General features: G+C 31.2%; 2 protein-coding genes across 2 annotated transcripts; both read left to right on the top strand.

Annotated features, from left to right (window-relative positions):
- The first annotated feature begins 3,405 nt into the window (after nucleotides 1–3,405).
- Nucleotides 3,406–3,864, top strand: LOC115981159 (pectinesterase inhibitor 12-like). The gene has a single exon (XM_031103333.1). It carries the CDS (start codon nucleotides 3,406–3,408, stop codon nucleotides 3,862–3,864), a length of 459 nt encoding a protein of 152 aa, XP_030959193.1.
- Nucleotides 3,865–10,581: 6,717 nt separating this feature from the next.
- Nucleotides 10,582–11,201, top strand: LOC115978661 (pectinesterase inhibitor 12-like). Its single transcript, XM_031100498.1, has one exon. It carries the CDS (start codon nucleotides 10,643–10,645, stop codon nucleotides 11,141–11,143), a length of 501 nt encoding a protein of 166 aa, XP_030956358.1. The 5' UTR covers nucleotides 10,582–10,642; the 3' UTR covers nucleotides 11,144–11,201.
- Nucleotides 11,202–21,045: the final 9,844 nt, after the last annotated feature.

The following is a 21,045-nucleotide window of genomic DNA, read 5'->3' as shown; positions in this document are numbered from 1 at the left end:
CTATGCAAGTTTGATCTGTTCTCCAGGCCCTCTCCATTTCCTTCTTGGGCATTTGATCCTTAGCTTATGGTCAAACAAAGGTTACATCACCCACCCACATATATGTTTCGTTATATATGAGGTAAGAGGAGTATTTGACCATGGAACAAATCGATGATGATTATATAATCATTTTTTGTACTTATATCATCAAGTGAGGGAAGGAGTTGAATCTTATTTGCATTTAGAATAAAACAATTCCACCTAGCAACATAGCTAAAAATTCAAGGAACTCCGAAATTAATATGAGCAAGTATCCTGCATTGTGATGTTCATGATAGGATATTCAATGCCAGTCATAAATAATTAAATAATTAAATTTTCTTCTAAAATAAAATTTGAATTCTCCAATGTTTCCATGACACATCTTTGATTGGAAAAATTATTAGGTACTCTCGGAATACCATAAATACGTAGTTCTCCCCTCACATGAATGGTGGGTCCCACCACAAATTTAATTAGTGGGACTCAGCATTTATGTGAGATGAGAGAGTACGCATTTATGGTACTCCGGGAGTATACAATAATTTCCCCTTTGATTGTGTTTCGAATATTCCCTCAAGCTTTATGTAGTTGATAGGAGCCTAAGGGGAGATTTATTTGGTCCTTTAGCCATTTTCCATATACATAATGAGAAAAAAGAGGTAAAATAATGTTGAGTCCATGCTTATCCTCATGCAGTACTCAGATGATGAGTTTATTAATACGATACATTATGTAAAATTTTAAATTTTAAATTCAGTTCACCATACTTTTTTTTTTTTTTTTTTTTTTTTTATAGGAGTTCACCATACTATTAGTTTATAAGATTCTAGTTTTCAAGATATATTATGACTATGAATATAAAGAGGAATAATCTTACCAAAGGTCAGGATACTACTTTCTTTTAATATAATTATATATAGAGAGATGCTACGTTTACAATATTTTTACCACAAATCATAGGTAGTTAGTTGTTATTGGTTCAAATTTGAAACTAACACTAAGATTACTTTTTTGCCCTAACAATAACAACTAGTAACAATCTGTCACTTATGATTTGTTGTAAAAATGTTGTAAAAATGTTATGGACATATCATTTCTCTTATATATATATTCATAATTTCATTGGATAAAATTTTCATTAGAGAAACAAATTAAGGATATAGAGTATTTAAGAATGAAAATTGATAAAGTCAATATGAAAAGTGAAGTAATGACTAATTAATCAACTTGAGTGATTGTTTAATTAATTGGAGTCTAAAAATTTCCCAACATAAAAAAGCAAGAAAAAGATAACAAAAACTCTAAGGTGGTTTCTCTTGAAGCCAAGCTGCAAAGGTTTTATATGTCCTCTAACATGGAATTCTCTATAAGATGACACACCGAGAGATGTACAAATGATGGGATTATGAAACATTCCGTAGATCCTCAATCTTGGAAATTTTTTAGTGCTTAATATGTTAGGTTATCATCCGACACTTGTACTAAAAAGCAATTGGTTTTGCAAATGATAGTTACAATCCTTTTTTTCAAAGTGAATCCCACTTATAGTACATGGCATATCATTTTTTGATTCTGTACAATTTGCCTCAGTGGATGTTCATAAAAATATCGTTTTTCTTCTTGTCAATGATTATTCTTGGTTCAAAGTCATCTTCAAATGATGTATAGATGTGTATTCCCTAAAAGAATTTTCAAATGCACGCCTCTAAGCGATTTTCCAGCGTATGGTGATTTGATTGTCTAGAATATAAAAGGTTGTCTAGCATGCCTTTGCTGTAACTATGACACATTGACACTCATTTTGCGTGGGTAAACTATGGAAGAAAATTTTATTATATGGTTTATAGACACTTTTTTTTTTTTTTACATGGACCAAAGATTTCATAAAGATAAAAGATGGTACTTAAAAGATTTCATTATGGAAACGGAGCCAACTCCTAAAATGCCCTTTCTCAAAAAAAAAACCCTAAAATGCTGTTAAATATCGAATCATGAGCAAACAGATGGCGTAGTTTTTGTCTTGGAAAGACCAATAACTTAAAAAATAAAAATAAAAAAGACAAAATGTAAATTACATATTTCAAGTTTGGTGAATTTTGATTTTGATTTTTATCATTTTAATCCTGTTAAGTTTTCATTTGTTGCAACGTTTTTGTCCATAAATTTTCTTTAATCATTTTTTTTATTGGCCAAATCGCTACCTGAATGAGGGACCAAAAATTAACCGATAAATTTTCATTTTCTACCTTAAAAAGCTAAAGTTAGTTTTTTTTTTTTTTTTAATGGTAAACTACGTATTTAGTCCATGTCCTATAGACCATTTTTCAATTTGGTCAATAACCTTTCAATTGTATCAATTTGATCCCTAACCTTTCAATATTATGTTAATTTAGTCTTTGTTGTTATCTCTTAGATGAAAATTATTGACGTGACAAACAACTAAAAAAAAAAAAAAAGTTTTCATTGATGTGGCAATAAACTAATTTTTTATTTTGACCGTTTGGCGTGTCAACAATTTTCATCCAAGAGATAACGGTATTGACTAAATTGACATGATATTAAAAGGTTAGAGACTAAATTAATATATTTTTTTTGAGAAACAAACCAAATTAATACAATTGAAAGATTATGAATTAAATTAATATATGATATAAAGGATAGAGAGACCAAATATATAGTTTATCCAAAAAAATAAAAATAAAAGTTAAATGGTTTGAAATAAAGCATAGACAAACTAAAAGTAACAATTATTGAATAATTTAACAAAAAAAAAAAAACTAGCTTTTAATAAGTTGCCAGACACGCACTACATATATATCATTAATGATGAGGGCAAGAGCAATCAAGAATTCCAAGATTCTAAGGTTTTTACTAAAGAAAAAACAACATTACAACCAATTTGTCCCCATGCAAGCTAATAATTAAGGGGTTTTAATTTAGAGACCGCAAATTTTAATCTGTTCCTCGCAAGGCTATAAATAATTAAACAAAATATTTGCTATATTCAAGGTAATCCTCACAAGGCAACTCATCTTTAATCTTTATTCGCTCAACATAGTAAAAAAACTAAAAACAGTTATTTCTGTTTCGAATCAAACTTCTTGTTTTAAGAAATCAAGAAAGTAACCTAATATTGACATAAAATTGTAATGAAGTTCAAAACCAATCAAGGTGACAAGTTTTAAGAAACATCCAAACAGCCATTTCTCTTTAACAACTGTCAAAAAAACCTTGTACTATATATACACTTAACAAGCCTTGACATTTCAAGTTCACATGCAATAGAGACTAAAGGAAGAGAGTCTGAAAAATCAGTAATTATCAATTAATTAGAGCCAAGAGAAAAAAAAAAAAAAAAAAAAAACAAAAAAAAACAAGCCCATGACTTCTTCTTTCACAGTACTGGTCTTTCTGGCAACGGCAACTCTCCTTCTTGCCGGCCAGGCTCGCAGCGTAAACCTGTGCAGCAAAGCTAACTTCCCGGCCGTCTGCCATGCCGCCGTGAAGAATTTGAAGGACCCTCATTCGGCCACAAGATCAGCCATTAACCTACTGATTTTCAAGACCGCAAAGGCCAAAGTGTTGGCTCGCAAGTTCCGCAGTAGTGACTGCAATGAGATCTATGACGACGCCGTTTACAACCTCTTCACGTGTTTGGAAAACCTCAAGGGGCATGACAAGGCCAGCCTGAACATCAACCTCTCTGCGGCACTGTCGGATTACGAGCAATGCGATGACACGTTCGCGGATTTCGGCAGACACTCACCGCTGGTCAGAACCAACAAGTTGTTGAAACGAATGGCTAGCAATGGTTTGTATTTGGCTAGTCTAACTCGCTAAAGAAGAGGCCTTGTAGTATTGAGGTGCATGAAAAATTTGTTAGTATATGTATAGGGGTTTGTCATTTGTTCGTATACTTTGTAATAGGCAGGGAAAATGCTCCTTGTGCCATGCATGAAAGAAGTTTTTGTTCCAACATTGTCTATGATTCTTTATCGTGCTTATTTTATTCATTTAAAGCATAATTAATAATTAAGTGTGAAAATATTTTTAATTGAACAATCATTTTGAGGAATTTTATTTGTGGAATATTGATGACATGAATGACATGCCTTTTATTATAAAACAAATGTCGAAGTCTAACAAAATTTTATTTGAGAGAATTTCCTAAAAAGTCTAAAGAATCTTGATCTGTTAATACTAAAGCCTAAGACATCTTAATGTTTATGCTTGACATCCCTAACTCTACGGAGATCACATTTCTCTTCAATTAAAAATTATCTTATAGGCTTGCGCTATGGAGGGGGCACAAGAGATGTATGCTTTCTCCTCTTCAACCTTCCCTTTATTTTCAATTGCATGATCGACTTGTATGGAGAAATCTGGAGAAAAATATTGAAGCAAAAAAGAAGAAGAAGAAGAAGAAAAGATCTTGATTTTGTTTATTGATCAATATTGAATCAAAATTTGAGAATAACTTCAACTGCATTTCTACCAACTCTCCCTTTTCCTCTGTTTCCCAAATTCCATAGGAAAATCAAATTGGGTGTCTCAAAATATATAAATTTGTATCAAATTAGCACCAGTAATTAATCCCAACATTGAAGTATGAAAAAACTCATGTAAAAAATCTTAAATATCCTTAATCATGAGACATATAATTGTCACTATAAATAAGAAGAATTCCGAGAATAGTAATTAAAATTGACACAATAGAAGTAAGTGGAGGAATCAATTGGTCAATTCTAAAGAAAAGTTATTATTAATATTCCAAGAACATACATATTGATAGATATAATTGTTATTTATTTATTATGGTTCAATCTTTAGGCCACTTAAGGCCCTTAAATAGAAGGTCCTATATCAATCAATGGAATATATTATTTGTCTTAAGTGTAACAAAATAAATAAATAAATGAGGTCCAAAAACAAAAACATTTTAAGCCCCCCTTTATCAACTAATACAATGCGTTGTTTATCTATCGCATAATGTAAAAATCTTAATCAATAAAATCATTTTTAAAAAATTAACCTGTATTCAAATGTTATGCACTATGTTAATACATTTTTCTCTATTTGAAGCAATTTAAGAATACAAAATTTTCAATCTCTCAAACACATAAAAGGTGAATAGACTCATCCTTTCTCTCTATTAAAGTAAAATAAGATTTAATAAGTTTACAGACAAATTCATCACCTAAATCCAAATTATATTACCTGAAATCCAATGTTGACAAGAGAGAAATAGACTATCTCTGAAAACAAAAAACCAAATTAAAAAACATATTTTCTCTTTCATGACTTGGTTCTTTTTTTTTTTTGGAAACAAATTCTTTTTGATTTTTGAAGAAATCAAGTCAATTTTTCACTAGATGATGATAGTTATAAAATAGTGTCTTAATCTCAAAAAATGGAGACCAATGTCATTAGTCATTTTTATAATATTGTATTGATATATATTCAACTAAAAAGCAAATGTAATTTCACCTGAATTTTTTTTTAATCTACGTAACTCTTTTTCAAAGCCAGGTAGACATGGTTATGAATTTCTTGTTGACTTATGGCACTATCCTCTATCATCAACTTCTGATAAGGATCATGTTAAAAATGCTCATTATCCAGAAGATAAGCCACTCATCTAATGGTACAACTTCATCTTGTGAATGGAGAGACGAACATTGCGCATTACCACTTTGAGAGTGGAAAAAATATATGGTAATCTTTGGAGAGATTTCTCACTTCACTGAATCTTGTTTTCTTTCCCCTAAACTATATCCTTGATTACAGACCCTAAACTTTTCAAGTACAAGTTTTGCACCCTAAACTATGATCTTTGTTACAGTTTGCATCCCGACATCAAGTTTGCTACTATATTCTTGATTACACTTTACACCATAAATTTTGAATTTTTATCTAAATTAATAGCAAACTTATTAACGTTAGTGTACAAAGTATAACAATGATAATAGTTTAAGATGCGAAATGTATATGAGATATTGTTTAAGGTAATAAAGTGAGGTAACATACAACTTTTCCTTATTCATAGTTCATAAAAACTTACCTTGGAACTGGACAAAGGACAATCATCTATTGAACACAAGGCTACTGCCAATGCTTATAGCAGCCACAACATTCAAATCATAATGTGAGAAACTGAGATTGGCTTTATAATTATTGTCAAGTAGTAACGTACGGAGGCCTTAATGGAGGGATAAAGATAGGAAGAAAACCAAAAAAGTTGGGGAAGATAAAGAGATTGAGGAAGAATATTAGAACGAGGAATACAACAAATGGCCGGAAACCACATCAACGGTGTATGCATGTATGGTATTATAACTAAAATATTGGTAGACAATTAACCCTTCGTTTGGAAAGCATTAAGAATGTGCGGTTCTGCATTTTGCTGAAAATTGGTGGGTCCCATGGCACTATTCACAGATCCATAAAAGTCATCCAAACATAGATTTCAATATAAATTTGGATCTCACAGTACTATTCACACATTTAAAAATTATTTTGCTACAATATTTTCAGTTTTCAATTTTTAGCAATAAATGGTATCCAAAGAGACCTTTATTATCCACTAACAATTTTTACTCACAATTTAATTGATTTACACATTGTTTTTTTGACTTCTTTGAGTATCCATTCAATTGTATTTAAACTTTTCTTCTATATTTTGCCATAAATATATGAGATAAATTCAAGTTACATTTTATGCAACTTTATAAAAGTTACACTTTTTCTAGACCTTTGACTTTTATCGGATCTAAGGGCTTAAAAACATTTATTGCCATCCCATTAATTAATGTTCTCTAAAAATTAGTAGTTAAGCATTAACTCTTCTTAATTACTAATTTCTAGAGAAAAGGAGCAAGATAGGCGGCGTTGGCTGGATATTGAGCCAAATTTTTACGTTTGAGTGCGGTGAGCATTAGATTGCCAAGGAGTTTCTAAGAGAAGTTTCATCATTCTCGGAGTAGGGATGCTTTTAATACGTGACTTGCAGATTTAAATGGGCCAGAGTAATTAGAAATCAGAATTAGCTATCGTTTTTATCTGGAAATTAAGATTAACATCAAATATGCAATACGTAAATAGAAGAGAAGAATAAGGCTATAAACAAGAAAAAAATGCAACTCGGCAACGTTAGGGTGTGGTTGCTGTGCTTGGTGATGTTAAATGGGGCAGAGAAAAATTTGATTCACAAATCTGGTGGTAGATTGTGAAAATCAATGGATGGTGCGGTGCATCTTCTTAATTGGGTAGATATTTATCTCAGTGAGGAAAGATTACCCTATAGATGATCTTAGCTATCGTTTTTATAGGAAAACAAAAAGTTCAAACCAAGTCTGATCCTTAGAGATAAGATAGAAATTATCAACTTGTAATGATTATGATAAGATAAAAAAGAGGTGTCACATTCATAATATTTTCATAATAAATCATAGGTGGTTAGTTGTTACCAGTTAAAAACAGAGATAAATTTGTATTTTTGTTAACCTTTTATATCTTTTTCCTCTCATAATATAAAAAACTAAAAAATCAAAAGAAAAGAAGATCTAAAAGCTAAGTTTTTGTAAAAATTAAAAGCATTCAACCAAAACAATCATTTCTGATTTCTGTATTCCATTTTTTATTTTTATTTTGTCTTTCTTTTATTCTCTCTGCTCTTTTCTATTATATTCTTGTACTCTATCTTTCAATGATGCAATTTATAAAGTATAAAAAACAATTTAACTGTACATATACACAGCATTTGGATACTACCTCCAAAGAAATGTCATAGTTCTTGGATATCTTTTCAGCAAGATATGGCAACGAAGGAGTGTTCTGCAATTTAACCACACATTGTATAGCATCTTGCCACGTCTTCCAGGCAAGAAATTTGGGAACATCATAATGAACCTAAAAACTGTCATGTTATCTATACAACTATTTAAGGGTTTTCTTGTTTGAATTCCTCTTTTTTTTTTGGTTCAAAAAAGCCCCCACCCACCCATGTTTATGTAAAGATAAACTAGAGGACAATCCAGTAAAAATATAACTCTAACTCCCATTAAAATATTGCCTAAAAAGTAAAAAATAGGACTATACTCCTATTGATTTTCAAATTACTTTATCCACTTATAAATTAGATTCTCAAAATAAAAGTTATATATAAAAAATAAAAACACAAGTTTTTTTTGCTTAAAAAAAGCTTCATCGCACACACGAAGCACGTGTGATGAGACTAGTGTGAGATTAAGATGATAAGCTACCTATTTGGGAGCATCACAAGCAAAAGGGATTCAGATCCTCTAGATTTTCTAGGGTATTCTATCAATAGATTTCCTTAAATTCTAACCACACTTTAATGATTTAATGGTCTAGATTCTGCCATGTCAGCATTCCACTAACAATACTATTAAAATAATAAAATAATGTTTCAAACAAAACAATTAAAATTATTATTAGTGGAATGCTAACATGGAAAAATCTAGACCATTAAATCATTAAAGAATGATTAAGATTTAAGGAAATCTATTTAGTAAAGTACTCTACAAAATCTAGAAGATCTGAATTTCAAGCAAAAGGTTCAAGAGCATCTAGTGTTACAATCCATGGGGACACTGTAGTACCTAAAAAATGCTAGACAAGTTTATTTGGATACCGCTTATTACTAAAAATTGAAAACTGAAAACACTGTAGCAAAATAATTTTTAAATGTGTGAATAGTGCCATGGAACCCAGTTTTAATGAAAATTTTGCTGAATTAAATAACTTATGAGTCCTATAAACAATGCATAGTACCTATTGAGAGAGACGCAAACATGACTGAAATCCCAATCCAAACTATCACTAAAAAACAAAAAAAAAAAGTCTTCAGTTTTGTGTAGGATAAAGAATCACTTGCAAGCAAAGTGACTAAACTTTGAAGTGCACGCATTCCTGACTTAAACTTTGAGAAATGGAATTTGAAAAATGAATCAGTCAAATTCCAAAATTTTACCAAAACTCTTAATTTCTCAGAAAAGGACCGAGAGGTACTTATTCCCATGCCTGATTATCTCTAACTGTCAAAGCCAACGTCTTGTTAATATAACATAAAAACCTTCCAAAACAACACTGAAAGAATAAAAGAAAGACAAAATAAAAATAAAAATGGAATACAGAAATCAGAAATAATTGTTTTGGTAGAATGTTTTTAATTTTTACAAAACCTAGCTTTTATATTTTCTTTTCTTTTGACTTTTTAGTTTTTTCTATTTTGAGAGGAGAGAAACATAAAAGGGTAGCAAAAATACAAAATTTCCACTATTTTTAACAAAGGTAGATAACCGGAGATAAACAGAGTTTACCTTAGATGAGAAAAGTGTCAATTTTTAAATTACAAGTAAGCAAAGTGTTTTTTCGGGCAAACCATGGGCAAAATGTAATTTCTCCAAACTTTTATCATAGCTATAAAAAAAGTGCATTATATTAGGAGTTTTTTTTTGGATTAGTTTATCACTTAAACAAATTAAAATTTTTGTCACATAACATTATTAGTTTGTATCACCTTAAAATTTATTGAGAATTTTGCTACATGTTAATGTTTTGTCCTTGAGTAAAGGTACACATGTCAATGTAGTATGATCTACCAGTTTTAAAGAATAATGTTAGAGATACAAACTATTGTATAAAAAAATTTACAAATTGCTAATGTGATGAGTAGTTATTGGTAAATGAAAAAGTGATGTTATTGATGGGCTTAGATGAACTAGTAAGAATTTGACCACATTAACAATTTGTAAAAAGAGAAATGATATGTCCACAATATTTTCACAACAAATGCTATGTGGCAAGTTGTTAAAGGTTGTTATCGGTGTGATAGAAAAATAATTTCAGTGATAAGTTCAAATTAGAACCAATAATAACTAATCATTTATGATTAATTGTGAAAATATTGTAGACAGAATCTATAGCATTACTCATTTTGAAATCCAACTCTTATAAGATATTATAGATAAATAGATTATATATATTTGATCTTTGATGGCAAAATCTTTAAAAAGCTCCTCAAAATCCTTATCCCCTCTATTTCAAAGCCCACTATAGATAGCTTTTTTTTTTTCTTTTTTTTCTTTGGTTGAGAAAAACTAAAAAAAAAAAAACACAAGTTAGCTATTTATAGTTTTTCTCAACCAAAGAAAAAACACAAATAGCTAACTTGTGTTGATAACCACCTTGTTGCAAAGTAATTATATGGCCTAAAGTATGTCGAGCTTGTCACTTCAATTTTTTTCCCTTAAAAAAGTTAAAAACACACACAAAAGTGTTGCTTTAAATAAGGCAAACCTCACAAACCAGGCCCCCTCTTTTCCTCTCAATTTTTGTAAAAAATAAAAAAGTTCAGGTGGTTTTTAGCCAAACACTTCGCTGTTAAAAAAAATAATAATAATAATAGTAATTTCTCACAACAAAAAAAGAAATTAAAGAAGTTAACCAAAAAAAGAAACTTCTCCAACGGCCTTCTGAAATTTGTATAAATCACTTCTCCACCATATCAAAAAGCCCTATTTCTTAGAACTTTGGTATCAGAGAGAGAGAGAGAGAGGAAGTTGTAGACTTGCAGTTATTAAAGCCAACAAAAACCATGGCTTTCAAGCACTACAACTTTTTCTCACTGGTCTTTTTAGCAACAACCACCATCCTCCTTGCTGGCCACTCTCATGGCCGTGCCATCGTCATGGACCCAAATGACCTATGCAAAAATGCTGATAACAAGCAATTCTGCCAAGCTATTGTGAGTAACCTGACTGACCCTCATGATGCCATGGTTTCAGCCATTCACAAATTGGTATACGCTAGCAAAAATGCAAAGAAGTTGGCTCTTAAGGAAGGAAATTCAGAGGAAATTGATGTCTGCATAGAGAACTTTGAGGAATCCATTGACAACCTCAAATCAGGCTTGGATGGCCTCGAGGGACATGACCTGCCTACCCTGAATATCAACCTCTCGGCCGCCCTGACCAACTACGTGACATGCGACGACGCGTTCTCGGAATCTGGCAAGACCAATCCCTTGGCCGAAACTGATGCGTTCTTGGAGGAAATGGCTAGCAATTGTTTGTATCTATCAACTATAATTCACTGAAGAAGAGTTTGTAGAACTTTAATTGGTATTTTTTTATGGGAGGCCATGTTAATTTGTAGCATTTGTGTCTGGTATAGCTCTTTCTTGTGCCATTGTAATACATGATAAAATATTTTATTCTTAAACTTATTTAAAAGAAAAAAAAAATTATCTTGACATTTATCCCTATAGAATAATATAGTATTAGTTTAGAATCTTTAGATTAGCTTTTCAAAAGAGTTCTTGCTACTGTTTTCTTCATTATTCCTTTTCATCATTCTCTATAAGAAACTTAATTATACAAAGTTTAATACAAATAGAACTTGAATATATCGACATTAAAAAAGAAAAAAGAAAAACAACGCAAATAACTAAATGCGTGAATTTTACTATTTATTTCTACTAACAAAATGAAAAATTAAAACTTGAGTGATAAGAGAAAATGAGAATTAAAAATCTTGAGATAAGAGTAATAAAGTGAGAGAAAGTCTGAAATTATGATATATAGAGTAGAAGAGAAAAATGGAGAGATAGTATCTCTCTTAGTACATTTTTTAGGAAAATGAAATTAGTGATTATTGTTGAGGAATGAGTAATATTGATTGAGAGTTTTCATTTTTTGTTTTGAATGGATTTTTTTGTTAAATATTTTGTTTATTTGATGTCATTTGTACTATTCTTGTTATTATTTGAGTTGTTTTTGCCATTATTTGGACAAATTTTGGTTGTTATTGTTCAAAAATAGTTGATGCTTAGTTTAAATACCGTAGTAAATAGTTAACTTGTGTTAATAGCCACATAGATGTTGAGGAATTGAGATTAGGTGAAATTGCACCATACAATTAACCCCATTCCTTCACAACATATTTTATATTTTTAACCTTTTACTTTCTTTTAATATTTTTTTTTTATTTAATGATTGAAATTGAAAGTTGATTTTTCCAACTCTTAATCTTAACCATTCATTGTAATTAATTGCATCAAGTGATATTACAGCTGATCCCAATCCGATTATGAGTAACTATTTATCCTAAAATATGTAGAGCTTGTCACTTCAAATTGTACCTTAAAAATGCTTTTACAAAAAAACACACACACAAGTTTTGCTATAAGGATAATGATTAGTGCACAGGCAATGTGTAACAAACACTGCCTTGTTATAATTAAGGTAAACCTCACAAACCAACCCATCCTATCCTCTCAATTCGTAAAACATAAAAATAAAATAAAATAAAATAAAAAATAAAAATGAAGAAGAGGTTAAGGTGGTATCTAGTCAAACACTTAAGTTGCAGGAAAAACAAAAACAAAAATTGTCCATCACAAAAGTACCAAAAATAGACCCTTCCGTAACGGCTTAATCTGAAAATTATATGAATCATATCTCAATTCTCAACTATATCAAAAGGGCTCTTTCTATGAACATCGGTTGAAAAAAGAGTCATGTAATTATTAGAACAAACAAAGACCATGGCTTTCGAGCACTACATCTCTTTTTTCACTGGTCTTTCTACTGGTCACGGTCATGGCCATGGCCGAGCCAAGAAATGGGCCAAGGTAAGCACAATAAAGTTCTTATGTATAAAAAAAAATGACTAAAACAAAATATAATTTCACAAATTAACTGTAACTTTAAAAAGTTGTGCCCTACACTCTTTTGTGGAACTAAAAATCACTTATAAATGATTTTGAACTAAATTGCGACAAACAACATGTCATTTTTGCATCAATTGTAGATCTTCCCCATAAATTATTGCAGAATATGAAAACTTGAATATTAAATTTTATAATCTCAATAGCTCAAATTGATAGAATAAACAAGTTTATAATGATAATTTAATTTAATTTAATTATCCAAGCCACTAATATCAATTAACAAATTACTATTATCAAATTATAATAGATTAAATTTGTACTAAACTACTCCGCCATGCTAAGGACCTATGGCTATAGTACTGTATTCTAGTCATACTCATAGTTACTTTAGTTCTTTTTCTTTTTTGGTTTGCTTTGACTCAAATAATTGTTTAGTTGGAAACCACAAAAATAAGCCTACTCTACTACTCTACTGATTTTACTTAGGGGTGGTGTACAACCAACCCGCCAATATGCCAAAACCGACTCAACCCAATCCAATCCATGGTTGGGTTGGTTTTTAAGGATGGCTGGGTTGGGATGGGTTATGAATTTTCTTTTAATAGTGGATTAGGTTAGGTTTGGGTTATAACAATCATAACCCGTCTAACCCGATCCGACCCGACCCATATATATATATATATATAAATTTTAAATTATATATATTTAAAACCATATTATATAATTAATAATTTTTTGTTTAATTTTTTTCCCCTATTCAGCTCTTCCTATATAAAACTCAACTAATCGTTAACCCGTGCGATGCACTGGTTTATCTCTTCTTTGAGTAGTTTTTGTTATAGACATGTGAGTTCAAACTAATAGAGAATGTTCTCAGTGTCCATAAATCTGCCAATAAGAAACATTACATACAAATCTGCACTGAAATAGACATTAAACATGTAATATGATTTTAGCTAATACAAAGTTGGCGGATGAAAGTTGTGTGAGACGTTTATAGATTGAAAGAAAAGAAGAAGAAAGTTGATTGTAAATTTTGAATAGAATAGAACTTCTCTATTTGTGGTCTACTCTTATAAAAAAATAAAAATAATGAGAAAGTTGATATTACATTTTAAGCTTCTCTAACAAACTTATCATTAGCTCACACAGTAGAGAGCACATAATTATATTCCTGACCAAATACTTGCACAAACTCCAACTATAAATCTTACAAACCTCAAAGTTCATGAATACATTCTAACATAAAAATTGATAAGTAAAAATTGTTATATATGTTTATGGATTGAAACACGTATAGCAAAGTTTGTTTGTTTTGTTTTGTTTGTTTTGTTTTTTAATTTTAATTTTTTTTTTTTTGGCTGTGCAATGGACTAATAATTAGAATTATACTATGTTTAAACTACCTCCAAAGTGTCCTTAGAGTAAGGACATCACCAAGACCAAAACTCTATATAGTGGGGGAACGAATTGCAAATTTTTTTTTTTTTTTTGGCTGTGCAATGGCCTAATAATTAGAATTATACTATGTTTAAACTACCTACAAAGTGTCCTTGGAGTAAGGATATCACCACGACCAAAACTCTTATAGTGGGGGAACTAAAATAAAAAGAAAAAGAAAATAGTGATGATGTGAAAATTTGTGAGAGTTTCAGAAGTTTCGGTTATATATATATATATATATATATAGATTACCTCGCAAACCCTAACAATCTTATTTTACTCTAACCGCCTCCCACAACCACTTTCTCACTCCACTCTTATTTGTTTATAATTGAGTTAGGAACTAGTTCATGTATATTTTGTTTGTCAACTCAGTTGGATATATTTTGTTTATAATTGAGTTAGAATACTAATTCATGTATATTTTGTTTATCAACTCAGGTGATAAGTGAGATATATATTTTTTGCTCAATTTAATAATAATAGTAACAATAAAAAAAATTGTCTAACCCATGGGTTCAACCTGACCTAACCCAATTCATATGGGTTGGGTTGGGATGGGTTAAACCTCTGTAATGGGTTGGGTTAAGTTGGATTTTTTCTAACCCACCATGGTGGGTCGGATTGAAAAATCTCCTCAATCCGATCTAACCCGATCCATGCACACCCCTAACTCTACTCTAGAGAATATAGTAACCATGGATGTCAGGACAGAAAATTCTTAGGTAATCCTGGAGTATAGTAAAATGGTGTCCTTCCCTCTCATATTCATGGTGGACCCCACTATAAATTTAATGAGTGAACCCCATTATGAATGTGAGAGTACATAGAGCACCATTTATTGTGTACCTTATAAGAATTACTCCATCAGGACATAGACAAATGGTTTTAACTTTACCACAATAAGCTACTTTACTTTTCTTCTATCAAAACCCAAAAGGAAGTTTAACGGCTGAACTTGTTTTAAAAACTCATACCACAGTCCACACCAGAGATAGATCAAGCGGTTGAGGTGGAGTCGTGGTCCAAGTTGCACGGTAGCACGCAGCTGGCGGTGTAAGAGCAATTTTTTTTGGGGTGATATATTCAGATTTTATTTTGGGAAATAAACGATTGTAGCTTGTGAAGCTTGGATTTTCGGGGTTGGGAAGTTTGGATTGTGTTCTGTGAAGTTTAATGTTGCAATCTGTGTGTATTTATTTGGATTTTGGAGTCCTAATTTTGAGTTTCTTTTTTTTTTTTTTTTAGCAAAATTGTTTATGGACCAGAGAATGGGCTGAGTTTTTAGGACTGAAATTGTTATATGTATTTTTTATAAAAAAATATTAGGGGAGGCCAGGGTGACTTAGGGGCCGTTTGGATTGAGTTTTTTGATAACTCAATTCTCTGTTTCCATAACTCATAACTTAAAAATGGTGGGACCCATAGTAAAAAGGTTGTTTGGCCAAACGATAACTCTGTTTCCATCACTCAATTCTCTGATTTTTGAGTTATGAGTTATGAAAACTGAAAACAACAAAAGGCTGTTTTCAATTTCCATAACTCATAACTCAATGGCATTTCCGTAAATAAACACACATGAGAGACCCACAGCCGCAACTTTTGACCACCTTTTGACTTTTTTTTTTTCTTTTTTCTTTTCCTGGGTTGGCCGTTCAGTTTTTTTTTTTTTTTTTTTTTTTTTTTTTCCTTTCTGGGTTGGCGTTGTTCTTTTTTTTTTTTTTTTTTCTTTTTCTTTTTCTTTCCTGGGTTGGCTGTTCGGTTTGGTGTTTTTTTTTTTTTTTTTTTTTTTTTTTTTATATTAGCTTCGGTGAGTTGGGTGCTAAAAAAAAAAAAAAAAAAAAAAAAAAAAACTACTGTACTGGCTAACAGGTGTGGGACCCATGAATAGTGTGAAAAAATTGAGTGATGAAAATAAAAGTGATGTTGCCAAATGAGTGTGAAAAAATGAGTGATGAGTGATGAGTGATGGAAATTGAGTGACGGAAATTGAGTGATGAAAAATCCTTACCAAACAGGCCCTTAAGTTCTTCCTATTTTTTTAGTACTATTATTAAGAGAATTTTTCAGAACTCAGGCATACGCATAAATGACCTATGCATAAATGCGGACTCTAGGTCCCTCGGCCACTCTAGTGTTTGGAAGAATGAACACTTCATTTAAAGTGTTGTACCCATGTCTGTACCCATACCCATGTTTGTGTTAGTGCTTCCTAGATCTATTGTGACTTTGTGAAAGACTGACTGACCCTCATATGCTTTGGAGCCATTCACAAATTAATTTTTGAGACCAAAAGAGCAAAGGAGCTGGTTAATAAACAAGGCACAAGTCCCAGGAACTGGATGTCTGCAAAAATAACTATGAGGATGCATGCCATTGACATACCTAGCCTGAATATATCAACCTCTCGGCTGCCCTGACTGACTATGTAACATGCGATGACTCGTTCTCAGAATCTAACAGGATCAATCCCATTAGCAAAACTGATATGCATGCGCTCTTGCGTGAAATGTCTATATATCAACCGTATGTTTCTATCAAGTTTGATTGATTGAAGAAGAGCCTAGTGAATCGTATCACTTGTACATGTGAGTGGTTAAAAATTTATGAGGAAGCCATTGTTTGTAGTATTTGTGTCTTGTGGCTCTGTTTCTTCATTCTTGTGCCATTGTGATACATGAGAAAATTTTGAAGAGATATTCATTTATTTAGAGATGCATGTCCACAATCAATAAAGAAGAACAAGAAGGAAAAAAAAAAAAAAAAAAAAAAAAAAAAAAAAGGTTACAGCCCATATTATTCAAAAATAGTTGATTCTCTAGAAAAATGGGATCTTTGCTGGTAAAATCTTAATAAAGCTCATAAATCCTTATTCCCTCGACTTCAAAGTCCACTATAGCCCACTATAGGAGAAATTATATAATTTTCATAATGGATCATGTCATTTGTCTACAATTTTATTAAAAGACTCTCATGTCTTCCGCTATAGATAGCTAACTTATGTTGATAACCACTTAATTTGATGTTGACTAACTATTTGACCTAAAATATGTCTACCTTGTTACTTCAAATTGTTCCTTAAAAAAGGTAAAAACGCACACACAAGTTTTGCAAATAATTAAGGGAAACCTCACAAACCAGCCTCTCTGGTCCTCTCAATTCGTTAAAAATAAAAAAGTTAAGGTGGTTTCTAGTCAAAAACTTCGCTATTAAAAAAAAAAAAAAAAAAAACAATAATTTCCGCAACTGAAAAAAAACATTAACCAAAAAAAGACCATTCAATAACAGCCTTCTGAAATTTGTATAAATCACTTCACAACCATATCAAAAGTCGTCTTTCTATATCTTGCTTATTATATTCAATTATTTTATTCATTTAAAGCATAATTAATAATTAAGTGTGGAACAATTTTCTCACAATTAAAAAAAAAAATTGTACCCCAGAATTTTTATTTGAATAATCATTTTGAGGAATTTCATTTGTGGAATATTGATGACTTGCATGACATACCTCTTATTAATTATAAACAAATATCTAAGTCTAACAAAATTTTATGGGGGGAGAATTCCTTAAAAATTCTAAAGAATCTTGATCTGTTAAAATTAAAGCTTCGAAATCTTAGCTTGACATCCTTGACTCTGTAGATATCATATTTTTCTTCAATTAAAAATTATCTTATAGGCTTGTTCCATGGAGCGGGCACAATTTTATCTTTTCTTCTTTTTCTTTTCTTTCATTTTTATAATTTCGACAATTTTAGTTGCATTCCTTTCCAATTTCAATGCTCAACTTGTATTGTGAAATCTGGGGAAAAATATTGAAGCAAAAAAGAAGAAGAAAAGATCTTGATTATGTTTATTGATCAATATTGAATCAAAATTTAAGATAACTTCAACCACATTATACCAACTCCCCCTTTTTCTCTTTTTCCTTCTCAAGGAAAACCAAATTGGGTGTCTCAAAAAATATAAATTTGTATCAAATTAGGAATAGTAATTGTGCTAGGCAAAAGAGAGTGGTGCGAATTTGATTCGATTTTGGCTTCAGTTACTATTTGCTCACACAATTCATTTTTTAGAGATGGGATGCAAGATCAACCCTTTAGTACCTGTCACGATACAATAAAAATGTAAATCTATTATAAAAAAAAAAACCTACTATCGTAATGATTAATATTCAAGTACGAAATCGATGAAAAAGACTAAGTGTTGGACCCCCCCCCCCCCCCCGGCAACAACAAACTATTTCTTTGAAATTTAAGTAGTATATTGGATGACTTATATTTTAGAGTTTATAGTTGCCCCCCTCAAATTTTTGGATTGGTCCAAATAGCCCAAAATAAACTAATCACCTAATCCTTTCTTTGGGCTCGTGACCCCTCCATAGTCCAAATACAACACAACAAAAAATTCACAAATCACCAATATCATAATTCAATAATTCATAACCAAAAAAATCTCATAGAAAAAAAAAAACTCCCTTATGGGGGTGACAATAATTTATGACTTTTTAATTGATTTATAAACTATGGGAAAGTCAATTACAATATTTAATTTTTTTTTTCAAAAGATAAAATGCAAAATTCTTTTAGAAGCCAATATTGATGATGTAGCATTGCCAACTCTTAATATTAATATCCCAATTTTTTAAAATCCTCAAACAAAGTTTTGAAATTTTCATTAGTGTGATGTTCAGTTGCATCCAAAAGTATGGGTTTATCATATTAATGAGTTGGTCAACGTGATAAAATCAACATATTAATTCCAATTACCCAAAATCTGGAGATCCGAAGTCCTCTTTTTTTCTTTCTTTTTATTCTTCTTCTTCGAAAAGGTTAGAATATCATATTGTAACTTTCAACTTTTTTGGTTCATATTATTTTCTTCTTGACTTAAATATTTTATGGTAATAAAGTGCAATTGTTTTGTCTATCATGATTTTTTTTTTTAATAAACCATGTCACTTGAAATTTTTTTGGTTCATGCTTTAGTCCCCCCTAGGTTTAAATCCTGGTTCCGTCCCTATCCTCGGGTTTAGTCTGAACATAGTGTTACAGATGATTTATCTCTCCTCTCCTAGTTTATGATCTTTTTCCCTTTTTTTTTTTTCTCTCTCCCCCTTGATCCTGGTGCTACTTGGTTTTATATATCTTAGCTAAGAAGCATTCGGATCTTACATTTGGAAGGCTATGATCAAACTATCTTGATACTTGTCCCATCAAGACCTTACTAAAAGGTTCTTACACTTAAGTGTCAACTGTGGTAACACTATTCAAGGTCATTTCCCCATTAATGCGGTCAGTTAAGTGGTTACAGTGCATTTAATGTGGAGGGGACGGCCATCTTATACTTTCTTTTTCTTTTCTTCCTTCTTCAATACCAAGTTACCCTTGTTCCCCCTCAGGTTGCCCCATGCACCCTCTAACTTTGCCCCTCGACCATCCAAGGTTAGGCAGATGTCCTCGGCATCCTCATCAATTATTGTTGGGGCAGTCTAGGCGGGAGTTACGTGCATACCCTCCGAGGACAATTTGATCATGCTCCCCGAGGCCACCACTATGTGAACTCTATTAGACACTTGGGTCCTCGTCCCCCCCGCAGTAACTAATCCCAACATTGGGAGTATTGAAAAAACTTATATAAGCAAAAAATCTTAAATGGCCTTGATTATGAGACATGTAATTGTCACTACAAATAAGAACAAGAATTTCAAGAACAATAATTAAGATTGGCATGATAGAAGTAAGTAGATCAATCAATTCGCCAAACTCTAAAGAAAAGTCATTATTAATAGTTTAAGACTATATATGTGTGTGTGTGTGTGTGTATATATATATATATATATATAATTAATATATACTATTTTTCTTACATTGTAATAATAAATAAATAGGTCCCTCACTTGGCCAAAAAATTAAATAAAAAATAAAAAAAGAATTAAGCCCTCTCTATCGACTAATACAATGCATTGCTTATCTGTCTCATAACGTAAAACTTTTAATCAATGTACCATTTTAGAAAAAAATTAACCTCTCTTCAAATGTATTGATTTATTAATACTATCATTATTAATTAATAGTAATATTTAATTAATTAGGTGAACACGTGTTAAGTTTTTATTGGTGGAGCATAGAGTGAAGCAGGAAAAGTGGGACAGAAGATCTGGACTCCTATGTTAATACGTTTTACTTTATTTTCACCAGTTTAAGTGTCTAAAATTTTAGATCTCAAAAACAAATAAAGGTGAATAGACTCGTCCTTTATTAAAACTAGCATGTAGTCCGTGCTTACGCACGGAAATATTAACAATTGTGATGATAAGATGTTTATCTTAATAGATTCAATTTCCACATTGAGCATTATGAATGGAAGTAACTTAACACCAACATTTATAAATCAAATTGGACACATAGCACAAAATTAAACTACAATTAGAAATTAATTTGATTCAATTTAAATTTTAAAATTGAACTTCAACTTAATATAATATGTATGATTATATTTTTGTCACTTTTAACAAATTAACAAAATCTTAATCCAGACACACTAAAAACTATTAAAAAATAAGAACTAATCATTGAGCTTGGAATCTTCTTGGAGGCGCCAATGAAGCGCTACTGTATGAGAGTGTGAAGCAAGGAAGAGTGGGATTGAACATTGTGTTTGAACCCGGCCTTGCTCTAAAAAATCCGTAAGGAGGAGGAGAGGGCAGTGTGTGGATCTAGTTGGTAGAAGTTGAGAGAGGAGGAGACATGGGATGAAGATATGGAATTAGGAGGAGATGATGTTTTGCTTTTATAGTCTTTCTCGTTGGACTCCTTGGTTCTGGTTGTGGGATTAGAAGAGTTCCAGACTCTATTGAGATCACCCATAAAAGTGTGCAG

The sequence above is a fragment of the Quercus lobata genome, chromosome 3 (assembly GCF_001633185.2).
Source record: "Quercus lobata isolate SW786 chromosome 3, ValleyOak3.0 Primary Assembly, whole genome shotgun sequence".
Classification (NCBI taxonomy): Eukaryota; Viridiplantae; Streptophyta; class Magnoliopsida; order Fagales; family Fagaceae; genus Quercus; species Quercus lobata.
This window is presented reverse-complemented; position numbering and strand designations above follow the sequence as displayed.